Source organism: Melanaphis sacchari, unplaced genomic scaffold (assembly GCF_002803265.2).
Source record: "Melanaphis sacchari strain LSU unplaced genomic scaffold, SCAv2.0 Contig330_pilon_pilon, whole genome shotgun sequence".
NCBI classification, from domain to species: domain Eukaryota; kingdom Metazoa; phylum Arthropoda; class Insecta; order Hemiptera; family Aphididae; genus Melanaphis; species Melanaphis sacchari.
The window spans coordinates 35,646-49,972 of NW_020271200.1; the positions used below are offsets into that span (position 1 = coordinate 35,646).

Consider the following 14,327-nt stretch of genomic DNA (forward strand, 5'->3'; position numbering starts at 1 on the left):
ATCTCAAATTGCCAACTTCTCAGTTCGCCGCCAAATGTATTGATTTTATAATATTTTGAAAATACTTCCATTTAGCCAACGTCTCAATTTGTCGATAAATATATCGGTTTTATTCACTTTTAACAATATTCCTAATTCGCTGACACATGACAATAGTATTAAACAAACTGATGTAACGATGAAATTGACAGAGATAATGTTAGTTTAATTTGTAGTTTTTTCAGATTAAAATCCAAAGAAATAATAAATAATATTAATAGAATAAATAGATATATTAATATATCATATAGGTTTACATAAACATAATATGGAATGATGATTATTGACAAGTTTTCATCAGTGCACGGGTATATATAAATATTGTGTAGGTACATATTATATCTATTATATTATGTATAACGATATCACTAATTTAGCTGGCTACCAGTGACATGTTGGTATTGTAACATTTGAATTCCAACAATAAAATATGTAGCCAGTATAAACAGTATAAATATAGGTATCTAGTTTATTTAACTATTTAAATTGTTTATACCTAGTCGTGAACTAAACTCTATATGGTTTTATTTGTATATAAATTTTCGTAGGTACCTAGGTATACTGCTGATGCTATTCGTTTTAATTAATATTGGTTGAATTAAAACATTATTACAAAATAAAAAAAAATTCTTGACGATATATTAGATGATAATAACAGATAAAACAAATCACCTGTAAATGTGCACATGTTAAAAATATATTATAATAGATAAATAGTATAATATCATCTACGAGTATAATGTATATTTTACTGATATTTAATGGTATTTAAATATTTAGTAGAATAAAATATATTGCACAATACCTGTTTATATTTTAATACATTTAGAATATTATAAGTACTTATGTGTCGTTTATTTATTACTGCATACTTTCAGAATTCAGTTTAATAAATTATAAATATAAATTATTGCAATATTATATGTATTTGTATATATAAGTATATAAATAGTATAACTTCTGTAAAAATGAAATAATTTTCATTATTTTTCACACTCATGATTCATAAATCATAACGTGTACATAGTAAAATGTGATAAACATTAACTATAATATATGTAATATTAATGATATATGTTTATTTTCATTTTTAGTTTTAAATCTTTTTGTTTTGGAACCTACACGTCTTATAAGTTATAGACACAATCAACAATCGAAAACAGTTGTAAAAATGTACATAATATTATTTATATTATTAAACATAAACTGGCAGCTGTTTTGAAAATAATAATATTGTCTTAATCAATGGTAATTATAGAGTAATAGAATACCATAAAAATGTAATCATTTTATGTATTTATCGTGTATATATTACTATTTTGGATATTTTGGATACTAAACAAGTTTTATGGCTCACTCACCTATAATATAGTGAGATCATTTTTAATAGTAAAATTGTGTATGGTTTGATAAACTATATAGAACTATATTTTTGTTTTTTTTTTATTATTTGGACCCGATTGTTTAAGAATTTAAAAGCAATTTAAAAATAGTTTGGATGTACACGATGGTGATGTCATAATATATAATATATTATATTATCTAACTACAATGGATATTAACTTACCTAGTTGCTGAATGTATGAGTTGTGAAAATAAAAATAACGTTTGTGACATTTACATGATAATTTAATATTGTATATAGACATAAGTATGCCTAGTATGGTCTAAATTCTAAAATCTTTTTTGCGTTCTACGCGTATTTTAACATATTATGTCGTTAAAGTGTTGCTGGCAAATAATTATTATTTTCGTTTGGTACGTTTATAATGAAAAACCGATATCGTTTTACTACTATCGTCGGTTATGGCTTATAGATAAGTATATGTATAATACAAAATAACAAAGATTGAAATAACATTCCAGTTCATTGTGCAGTTATATATATAAAAATAATATTTCAGGTATACATAATTAGTTTCATTTAATAATATTATTATTTCTCTAGTAGTGGACGTTAGAAACAACCGAATTGTTTCCTGGGATACGTACGGTCAATATTTCAGCGGCATATTATCGTCATCTCGGAAATATATTTATCGTTATTGTAATTAGGTTCCGGTGCGAAAATGGACCAATGCGATAGGCCGCTATTACCAAAAATACCTGGTATCTATCAGTCGTACTTGGTGAGTTCTTATTCATATTATCTAAATGTTTTATTGTCTACTAAGATTTTCTCAGAACGCTACAGAAGTAGTTCCTTAACGAATCGTATTTATACAAATGCGATGTATTACATGGTGCTAAAAAATTGTATACCTCATCACAGATTTTCATAAGTGTTTTTAGCAATCGCGTACAGTGATTCTAAAAGTCTGAGCTAAGGAAAACCGCAGTGTATATTTACAGTATAGATATGATAAGAATGGATTGGTCACTAGATTAAAAATTTGGATATTTTGAGCTTATTAGTTATTTATAAAAATTAACTTAAGATAAAACCCTTTATTAGAATGAGTATGCTACACAAAAGCAGTCTGTCTCTACTTTAAATTTCGGACCGTGAACCTTTAGTTTACTAATATAAAAGTGACCCATCCATTCTTATATCTAAAGTTTACAGAGATGCCAAGAAATATTATTATGGTTTAAAACAAATTGAAAAATCAAAAGGCGGCATCGGCTACCTTATATGATTAGTCATGCTTTAACTTGGGAAGGGCAACCCGTGGGAAAACCTTATTTTAAACATGATACCAAGTGTCAAAAAAATCTGGGTACCACTGTCGTATAAATTGACACCTGTCTTTAGGCTAAAATTATACGATTTTTCCTTCGTTAAAAAATAAGATCAATTTAACGCAAGACTATCCAAACGCTGGCGATTCTGATTATACAAAAGATAAATATTAATAAATGTTTCACCTGGACAATGTCACACAGGTGCCTACACCAAAAGTGTTGCATTATTTCATTGACATCCTCGAGTAGTCGTAATTATTTATGTATCAATCTTCATATTATAATAAAAATAACTAAAATGTATTATGCTAGTATAATATAATGAAGTTACGGAGAATAAATTAAAAAAATATTTACATTTACCAAGATATCGATAGTACTAACAGTACAATGTTTCTATTATTTTTTCTCGTTCTTCCCAAGGACTCCTAATATGTTCTTTAATTTTTAATAGTGTTCAAATGCGACATATACGCATATACATTTTTCAAAGAATGTTTGACACTTTTTTTTACAATCGAATTATGATTTGACATATTATTATTATCATTATTGTCTCGACTGTATCATTCAGACCGGGTGAGACAACGCGTGTATATATATTATTATATGTTTCCCACGTTGAAAACCGTCCATCATTTCATACCAACATATTATACTTATAATATAATACATCGCTGGTTGGCTGCAGCACGTATTTACAAAATAGGTATATAATAGTATGCAATATCGTATTATACGCGGGTATAATCACGTATGCTAGATTAAACATCGAACAAATCAATTTTCCAAACTCGCAAAAAAAAATTGTGTAAAAAATGATGTGAAGAAAAGAAAAATATTCTTCGAAATATTTTCCTATATTTTCATGTATATACGTTTGATTTGCTCTCTCGCATATATTATTTGCGTATATATCGAACGTATATATATATATATATATATATATAGAGACGTACGTATATACAGCTGTATATTATGTATAACTCTGCCTACAATAGTACATCGTATGCGCGACGGTACATAACGCAAATTTTCACGGCTCCGTTGTTTGTTGTAGTCATTATTTCGGTTCGCTATGTAATATAATAATAATATATCCTACGAAAAACTGCGGGCCGCAAAGAGTAACGACCGAAGGTCACAGACCATAACAGTGTAACGCGCCACGTACACGCGTATATATATATATATAATATCATATTTATTGCGTTATAACGAAACGTGAATTCGTCTGTGCACAAAGTCTTTGTCATAGTTTTGGCGTTTCCGCTTCCGGTCCGAAGACTGTAGTAATATTTATTATAATTTTTAATCAATACATTTCGTAGGGCATTATATCAGCGTATCTCGGTTTTAGAGCACTCAGTTCACGGGCAAGTCGGGATAGGCGTACTTAGTTGTACTTGGTGAACTAATTTCATTAAGATGGGAAATCCGTGGCTGACTTGATATAGCATCTAATATAGTTTAAAATATAGTTCAAATTACTATTAAGATTTTTCTGTTAAATTTAAAACTTTGGTCCAAGTTGAATCTAGAAGATACAAAAATAACGCTTGACCTTTTTTCGTACATTTTAATAGTAAATAATATAAACTAAATATTATTTTATTTTGTTGAAAAAAAATCCCATAGAAATGTACAATAGTTTGGTTAAGCTATACCAATTTTTTTTTTTTAATTTTATTTTTGTAATTAATAAAAACTTCGTACATAAACAAAAATGTATTCAATTTTAGTGAGCCTATAAATGGTGTTTGTAGCAGAACAACCGTATATCTATATAACCGTGATCTATAGGGGTTGAAAACAAATTTTCGATTGTTATGGAGTATAGCTATTACTTATTAATATGTTAAAATTTAATTGAAATCAGAAAAGAAGTTTTATCTGAGGTGCATTCAAACATAAACTCTTCAGCTGCATAATATTAGTATAGATATGAGTGATATGATGTATACCCATAACCTACACTATAACCTGTCTGCATACGAACTGAGTCTCCTAAATTTTTAAAAAAATATTATCCTTTTAAGCTAGGATTGTTTATATGAAAAATAGTACAAGTATAGATACATTTTTTTTCATGTTTGAAAATATTTTATGAATTTGTTTAGTGTACTGCATTACTAAGTTGTTTAAAATAATTAAATAATTAAATGTAATTTCTTACATCGATAAAATCTTAAGCAACAAACATTTTATGTATTGAAATTTTGATATTTATTTTGGTATTTTTTCTGTAATTTAATTTAATATATTCACAATACCATTTGCATTAGTTAGGTTTATAAACATATCCAACACGCGAATAGAGATTCCGTTTTTTTTTTATACATAAATATTAAATATATAACATGGTTACTTGTATTTTATATACATTGATTGTGATTTTTTACAGTTGCAGGTGTAAAGCGTTGTGTTATTTATATTTATATGCGTGACATTATTATCGTATTAAAAAGTTACAATAGCTCTCACCATCCTGTCACACGGATTGTACCTTCTATATTAAGATAAATTATAAAATATAACGTGTAACGTGATGTGATATGGATAAATTTTACGAATTCGTCAATTTTTTTTAGTACGTTTGGAAATTGTTCACAGATTATTTTAAAATTACATGTTATAATTCCAATCAACTAGAGTGTAAATCTGTAGGTTGTGGTACATACCTATGTAAAAATAGAATTACTGTTGCCTTTTATCAGCTTAGTTTTTCCTATGAATGAGCCAAGATTATCAAAAAATCTAGTTGAACACAATAGTAATGTTATAATGAACAATACTCGCGATTTTAAACGACATTCGTTTTGTAATTGACGGTTTATACATTTACAAGAGCTAGATAATATAATATGCACACATATATTATTTAATAAATTACGATTCACGGCCTTTACATTTTTGCAGGAAATTAAAGATAAATATCCAATAGGGAGTGATTTAGAATGCATCGACAACGTGAGATTCATAAAGTCGATAGAAAAAAAAAAAGAACCCTTGTTCTGTGATGCAGACGTAGCCATGGTGATGTTAGCCAAAGGCCACAACGTCATCAACATGCGCAACTGGTTGGCGTTTGACGATAAAGAGGTAAAAGAAAAAAAATTTATTTATTTTAGAAGTATAAACCAACTAACAGACGGATGTAATAATAAAAAATAATAGCTAGTATGCGTTTAACACCGGACAAGCACACGCTGTGTATTGAATAGGTATATATAACATTATAGTATATTGGTTAGCCGAAAAGAGCATGACGTTACACGATATTGGAACGCATCACGAGAAGGAAAAATAATACACGAGTTAGGTACCTGTCAAATATGTACATAGATAGTATTTCACGGTGTAATTTAATATTTCGTTGATACATGTTTTATTTATACACGTTACAAAATGATTCCAATCGCGGGCAGCAGATTGATGGACTAGATAGGTTTAACTGTGTATAAATAAATGTGTATGGAATTATTTCTGAATGCTCTCGAGTTTCGATTATTATCGGTTGCCTCGCAGAAATTTTGCAGGTAGCTCTATATAAGTAGAAGGTTAGCGAGGGCAGTGCGTGTGCACGAGAAATGTACTCCGATCAATGCTTCGGCGTGCGAACGGTTCATTTTAGTTGTTTTCTTTATTTTTTTTCTGTTATGCGAAATTCGATTTCATTACGAACAAAGTAAACGTCCGTTTCTGTGAGAGTTTTGGGTATCGTTTTACTTATTGGTTTCGGTCCGTTTTAAACGACACGACTGTACGGTTTGTGTACTGAACTAGAATAGGTACCTACATCAATATAATCAATTCTACACGATTCGAAAATAAAAAATAAATTTATATTTATAAATGAAGTAATGAATAATATGTGTTGAACAAATATATTATTATGTTGTACATCATAGGTTCTCACTTTTTACGCATTTTACAAAAAGTCGGGACGCGGAAGCTCCGGAGGATTAGATTACATGCTAAAAAAGCTGAAGATCATTTATTTTTTGGTGGACGAAACAATTCAAGTAAACGAACCGACGAAACCAAACAGCGGCTATCCACAAGGTTCTTACCTATATAAATAATCGAACCTACTTAGTTAAAAATACATAACGGGTTTTAAATAAATAAATAATTCAAATTTTATAAAACACAATTAACTTAAGAAAAAAAAAAATAACGATCATAGAATAGCATTGTAATATTATATAGTAACTAAAGAAAATTTAAACAGGTAATTAAAAACATTGAATAATTATGATACAACTCATATTGATCGAAATGAAATGTTGAAGGGTAATAACCTTTCCTATTATAAAACTCGTATAACAAGTTTCAAATAAATATGTATTAAATTTGAAAATTACATTTGTTTTTTATTATACTAATTAAATCGGCCATAGGTTGTTTCATAAAAAAACAAAAAATACCGTTACCTGGCTGTGATCAAGAAACTGGGCCCTATTACAGGCTACCCGATTTGGTCGTCGGCACTACAGTGATATTTTATGGAAAAGAGTTAAGAATCACAGGTGTCGACACATTTACTAGAGACTTCCTGCACACGATGGGAGTTCCTGCGAAAGACAACGAACAGATTCCCGAAGATCCATATTTTGAGTACAGGAAAAAAGTGAAGTACTGTATTATTTTGCAATGCGATCAATATATTTTATTGTTATATATGTGGTCATCGGAGTATTCCGGATAATGATAATAATATAATATTTTCATCGCAACAATATTGGTCAATAGCGTTCTAATGTTATATGACTTTTTTACAGACCGATCTGGATATAACGTTAAAAAATAAACCGAATTTAACTCGGAACCCACCTCCTAATGGCTACGACAATCTGATCTTGCGATTTAGGGGCTATTGGGACGACCGTAATCAAATTGAAGGCGAACTGCATTTCTACGAAGTTCTTTATTACCTTGCCGACGACACGATGGAGTTAGTTGAAGAAATCATTGATGAAACCAAAGTCACTGGGATACGTCACAAAATGATTGTGAGAAGACAACGGTTACCGACAGTAATCATACATTTTATTATATAATAAATATATTATATAGATATAGGTAGATATAAATGTTATGAGTTAATTCGACTGGGCCCTGAACACCGAATGATAAGACAAAACAGAGAAACATTTTACAAGTTTTTACTTTTATCGAATTTTAATGGTACGATTATTTTACAGCGGTTAGCATGTGTTTCGAGACCCATCGTCGTGTCATATAGGTACAATATAGTATTAAATACTATTGTTTAGACGTGTTTGTTTCATTTCCAGGAAGGCCCGTGGTGTTTACAACCTGGCTACAATGTCAAACAAGACATACTGAATGTTATGTCGACAAACAAAAATTCGTTTTACTATACTATGGATACTCAGCTTGGGGGTAAAGAAAATGTGTCATATTATCATTGTACAGATTTGTTCATCGGACAAGTTTTAAACGTGTATGGTCGTTCTGTCGTATTGTTTGCATGTGATGAATGTACTAAAAGCTTTTATAAAAATGTATACCAATTAGGTGAGTATACCTAACAGATTAAAATCGAATTTAGAAAATAATAGTATTATAACTCTATCAACTATCGATTAAATTAATATAATTTGTTTACACTGTCGCATCGCATTAAAAACAATACTAATGGATTTTTATTTGATTTTTTACACTGGGCACCTACTGTACAGCAAAACGTTTACCTACTTTCCCTCTCAAAAAAATTACTTTCAACATTACAATGATAACGGAAACATATATACGTGTTGATAGGTATCCTGGGTATACACATTACTATTATTGTGCTGTTTCTATAATACATATTACACATAGTCAAAAAGTTATTTTGACTTTAAAATATTGCATTACTATAATTTCGTAAATGCATGTACAAGACTTCTTGAATAAGTTAATACTCTAATTTTAGAATTTTTTACGTTTTTTACGTTTTTTCAGTAAATTTAATATAGTATTATTATATTAAAAATGTAATTTTTGTTACTTTTGTGTAGTTATAGTTAATTTACGTGTTTATAATAGACATTATTTATGCCTAATGATGATATGTTATATTTTAGAAACTTTCAATCCAATAGAAGCCCCTAAAACAATGAAGGAAATTGAAGAAGAATTTTTGAATCAAAAACGAGTAGAAATAATTTTGAAGAACTATGATGAAGTACTGAGGAAACGTTTGATTAAATATGGAGGTACAGGAATAATATTTGGGTTTCTCATTAAAATGATAACCGATGATCCAATTAATAGAGGAAGAAATTTCATGTTGAAGTATTATTTAGATGACACAGAATTCGCTATATATGAATATAGAGAAACAAATTCAGGTAAGTTTTAATTCTTAAGTATTTTACACAATGTTCTCCAAGTATTTTCTATACATTAAATAATTTAAAAAATAAATAAAAAATAAAAATAATTATATTAATATAAAAATACTTAATTTTATAAATCTGATAAATTTATAAACAGAAAAGATTTGGATTTTACAAATATCGTCAAAGCTCAAAATCATAAAAATTTCGATTTTTTTTTAAGTTTAAAATGTATTTATAATTATATTACTTTGAGATTTTGAAATTCAATAAAAAGTTTATCAATATTATATTGACTAGAAAAAAAATGAGTAATTCTACAAGTATATTTTATAAGCGCCTGAAGTCAAAATGTAGATAAAATTATTATTAATTTTTTTAATATTTATATTTTGAATTTTTTTTTGAGCAATTTAGCTATTTATAGACGCTAAAAAATTGAGTTTTTAAAATAAATTTCTATAAAAATGTTGCTTAGTCGTAAACTTGTAAAACTTACAAATTGAATACAATAGTCCTCATAAATATTTAAAACTTTAAAATTATTTTTTTTTAACTTTTATAAGTTAGTTACTGAAACCAAAAACTCTAAAAAAAAATACTATAAATACAATGTTTTTGTGTTAAAATCTTAAGTTAAAATTTTAATGATATTATAAACTTAAACGAAGAATGATGATTTTAATAATTTTGTTCGAATTCGAAAATATTTACTATAAGGATTTGAAACTATTATGTATATTATTATACTTCAATGTACACAATAATATTTTAAAAATATTTAAAATAATTTTAAGTCTAATTTTAACCTAACCGTATAATGCTTGCAATATTACTAACAATATCGTACAATAAATATTACTATTAGTAAATACTAAATGGTAATAGAGGGATATAAATATATCATAAAATACACTTAGTAATAACTAGGCTGATATACCATCTTTACCAAGAATCATTTTTTTTTTTTATATAATTGTGAATATCATTGAATTCGAATAACCTACATACATATTACAGCGATTATTACTAATTATTTTGAATATACTCAACACCTACAAGTTACCATTGTATCTAGAGCCGCTACCGTAGAGTGGTTACCTATACTTCCCCTCTTTTATTATTTTGATTTTTATCATAAATATTTTATCAGATAATATCATATAATATGTATTGTTGAAAATAATTATTTATTACTCTTATTTTTTGGTATGGGTATATTGTTTTGTTATTAATTTATACTGTTATGATTTTTCCAAGGAATGCGTGGCGGAATGTTTCGTTCAAAACGTGGGTTTAGTGAATACCAAAACCAGGCGGATTTATTCATTTTTCATCAGTTAGCGGTAGGAGTTAATATTTGTATTGACGAATTCAAGTTTACTATTGTAGATATCGACGATAAGACATTGCAATTCATGATCGATAACCCAAAAGAGGTAAATATGAAAAATATCAAAGAACTCTAATATAAAATTAATATTTTCAGTTCTCACACAGTAATTTGACAACAGCCAGAAGCAAAACGCTTGAACTGATAAACAATCGATTCCAGAGTTTGGACGAATTTCGAACGAAATATTTTCAAGATCGAGAATTGGTGGATAGAGATGAATTCAGAAACGTTTTGTCCTTTGAAGGAGAACTTAATCCTCATATTGGAGTTGTACTTGCACTAAAGTACAAACGCCCAGATCCATATGAACCTTTTACAGATAATGTACTAAGAAGCGCAGTACAAGACGCAATGAGAAAAGGCGGTTTTATACACTTTGACGGTTTAAAAAATAATTTTAGATCAAGAAAATCGAGATCTGACCAAGCAGGATACATTGTATGTAGTGAAGTAATTAAAGCGATGAAAAGCAATAAAGTCCCGTTGAATGAGGAAATAACTAATATTATCGTTAATAAGTAAGCATTGAAGAATATGATATGCTCATACTTAAAATTTCGTCCATTTTAATTTGAAAATTAAAACCTGTAATCTCATATTTTTTAGTGTACCGAAGTTATATTGTGATAAGTTGATAAGAGCAGATAACACTGCTTCATAAAATATTGTTTAATTTGTTTATTTCCAATCGTGTATGAATTATTATTAAACCTACATATTAAATTCAGAATTGACAATATATAGGTCCTATCAAATATCGTTAAATAATTTTAAGCTTGTGAACAATTATTTTTTTTAAATGCAATTTTTGGTATAAACAATAAAGATATATTTATAACCAATATAATATATTATTTAATCAAGTTAAATCCAGCTTTATTTTTTTTTTTATTTACTATATTATTTTCGTTTATTTTTTTCAAATTAATTTTCGTTGCATCCACGTTGTTACTATAGTGTTTATATTAATTTTCGATGGTAAACATAATTTTATGAATAAATTATCGAACGACTGATTGTTTCATTAACGTGGAAAATAACAGTTGACGATGTTACATTTTTATTCATAAAAATAAAACTAATTTTTTTCCCATAGTTAAAATTTATTTACAAACATGTTTAACGATGCGTATAACACTATTATATCGTATAAATTAATTGCTGTTTCATAATAGATCGTAATATGTCTACAATATTTAATTTTGTTGTTTACTGCAATAATCAATATTTTAAATTCGTCATGCGTACTGTATAATATAATATCATGTTTGTTAGATAGTATTATTCTAATACTGTAGAATGTAGATTGATATAGTTTGGATGATTAATGATAATTGAAGTAGATTTTTTTTATTTTCATCGCTTGTAATTTAAATCAAATCCATAGGTAGGTATGCCTATACGACTATACGAAACGCATTATCAGATCAAATTCTGATCAACAGAACGCCTCTACATGCGACATGCCTATATATATACTATATATAATATATTATATTATACTGTTATAGATTCACAGATACAAAAAACGGCTGTACTGTAAACTTCGAAGACATGGTGGAATTCATAGATTATGTAAAAAATCCGGTGGAACCTCCATCTAGATTGGCCAGAGTAAGTACACGAACATCCACACACACCACACACACACACATATATATATTACCTAACTTATCACTCAAGCAATTAAGCTTGGCTGTGTCCGCTACTGAATAAACCGCATAGTTGCAATACACGAATTGTTTTGTGGTCGTAAGTATATCCGTGATGATGATTATGTGTTACAGGAACTGTTGTTCGTGAAATCCAAAAAGGTTTTGGTTCGAGTGAACGAGTTCATAGATGACCTGCGGTCGGAAGCGTAATAAATATAGTAATCATGGCGGAAAATTATATTTCGGTCAAACCATAAAGTTTTAAATTCGCAAATTTAATTTAAATAAAAAACTTTGTGTCCAGTCTGTATTATTTTATCACACACCCAGTTAGCCACTATTGAACATAATAACAAAAATAAATTCAATATGAGCATCATCGGGTCTGGCCTGCAAGTACCTACCTACGACATATTATTACGATTGAAGAATGCCAATTTGACATACACCACGAAGACGACTACTATTCGGAACACGTCGCCCGTCGTTATATTAATAATATAATACATTAAATATTAATATCAATTATTATTGTGAGCTCGCACACCAGTGGTTATTGTGCGTGCGTCTGCGCTTCATTAACTATTCAGGAAGCGATGACCAATATTTTAATTCGACTGACGCGAGTTTTTAGCGGACAAACGCGCGTATCGTGTGTTGTTGTTGTCGTTTTTGTATATATATTATTATATTTAATATATTATATTTTACGTGTACGGTGTACGCATTTTACCAGTCTGACCGGCCTTGGTGGCGGTCTGCACAGTGAGTGGGTCCTATACTCCGAACGAAGAACGGTGCCGTCGCCACTGCCGTTTCAAGAAAACCGCATTATTTTATAGTTTCCCGACACAGAGGTGCCCACAAGGTCATGTCAACTACCAGACTGGTGAGATAAGTAAAACTGGTTATGGTTTGAAATACATACGTATAATATTATAATATAATATACATATTATGCTTATATATATTTATATATTATATATCAATACACGTTTGGAGCTGTTTAAGTACATATATATAATATGAAATGTATATACATCATACGATATTTGACTATACTCGGGCATGGGAAAACGGAAGCGAAAGGGAAATCCGGAACTCTGTGTGTACACCATCAGGACACAACCCTGCACGTTAAAATAATTATCAATACCTGTATGTATCATAACAGAAATGCATACGTCCTATCGTAGCCGCTTATACTCCAAAACTAATAGCTCGAAAACGCTTCATTTCCTGAGTGTAGAATAACCATTCTTTGTTAAACGTCTTCTTTGGCCCGCCAGAAATAAAATTAAAGCACCGAAATGTGTTTATAGTAAGATGTTAAGGTTTTATTTATTATTTTGTATTTTTCCGAAATAAAGAAATATAGAAAATAAGAAAATAAAGAGAATATAATACGATTACTGTAGTTTACTTACACAAATGAAATACTTCAGTGATTTTTGATCTTTGGTTAGGTGGAGTGACCAAGTTCACGTTTAAAATAACATACACATAGGTTATCTTAGTTGGTTACAGTAAACAGTGTATCTATAATATGTTCTCAGTAGCGTTATTCGAGGCCGATGTGTGCGTTTTCTCCTGAGTAATTTTTAAATTATCCTGATTTTTTTAAAATTTTTTTTAGATCTACTTAATATTCTTACTTAAGGATTTATTATTATTATAGTTAATTTAATATTGTCATTACTTGTAATTATATTACTATGAAAATAGGTATAATATTATCCATCGCTATATCAGTTTTTACTTTTATACATTTAACTATATTATTGATTAGTATGTATAATCAGTTAATAAAAAATTATAAATAGGACATAATACGAATATATACTTCGATTATTTTTAAAGGCTTGCTGTCGCAATTTTTTCTTTCAATTAAAATATCTATCAGAAGTGATTTTGCTGTATGGCGCAAGTGTCTGATACAGCACGATTATTCTATAGCATAAAATTTTGATATACAATTACACTGAAACACTGACCTGTTCACACACAAACCGTTTCGCACTACCGTGAAACGTATATAAATCTCGCCGTAATATTATAATATAGTTGACCGCCATATCGTTAATCGCCCGAGGAGCGAGAAAACCTTCGTTCCAAATATTTTGGCATACAGCCAGTGACCACGGTTGCAAAGCGGTAGTATTCTAAATCCTGAAGGTTTATTCCTCTCATATACGTGTGTAC

The 14,327-nt window shown here is 28.7% G+C and overlaps 1 protein-coding gene across 1 annotated transcript; it reads left to right on the forward strand.

Annotated features, from left to right (window-relative positions):
• The first annotated feature begins 2,108 nt into the window (after positions 1 to 2,108).
• LOC112596652 (EF-hand domain-containing family member C2-like) lies at positions 2,109 to 12,335 on the forward strand. The gene is made up of 11 exons (XM_025342411.1): positions 2,109 to 2,168; positions 5,644 to 5,826; positions 6,636 to 6,789; positions 7,128 to 7,357; positions 7,509 to 7,763; positions 8,025 to 8,272; positions 8,818 to 9,086; positions 10,335 to 10,513; positions 10,564 to 10,988; positions 11,982 to 12,084; positions 12,258 to 12,335. Exons 1-11 carry the CDS (start codon positions 2,109 to 2,111, stop codon positions 12,333 to 12,335), a joined length of 2,184 nt encoding a protein of 727 aa, XP_025198196.1.
• The last annotated feature ends 1,992 nt before the right edge of the window (positions 12,336 to 14,327 follow it).

Bases quoted from the DNA above. Each gene is read 5' to 3' on its own strand.
- LOC112596652 (XM_025342411.1), top strand. From the start codon at position 2,109: ATGGACCAATGCGATAGGCCGCTATTACCAAAAATACCTGGTATCTAT. The intron at 7,764-8,024 runs GTAATCATACAT...TTTCATTTCCAG, and splicing joins GAAGACAACGGTTACCGACA to GAAGGCCCGTGGTGTTTACA. The intron at 8,273-8,817 runs GTATACCTAACA...ATGTTATATTTT, and splicing joins AATGTATACCAATTAGGTGA to AGAAACTTTCAATCCAATAG.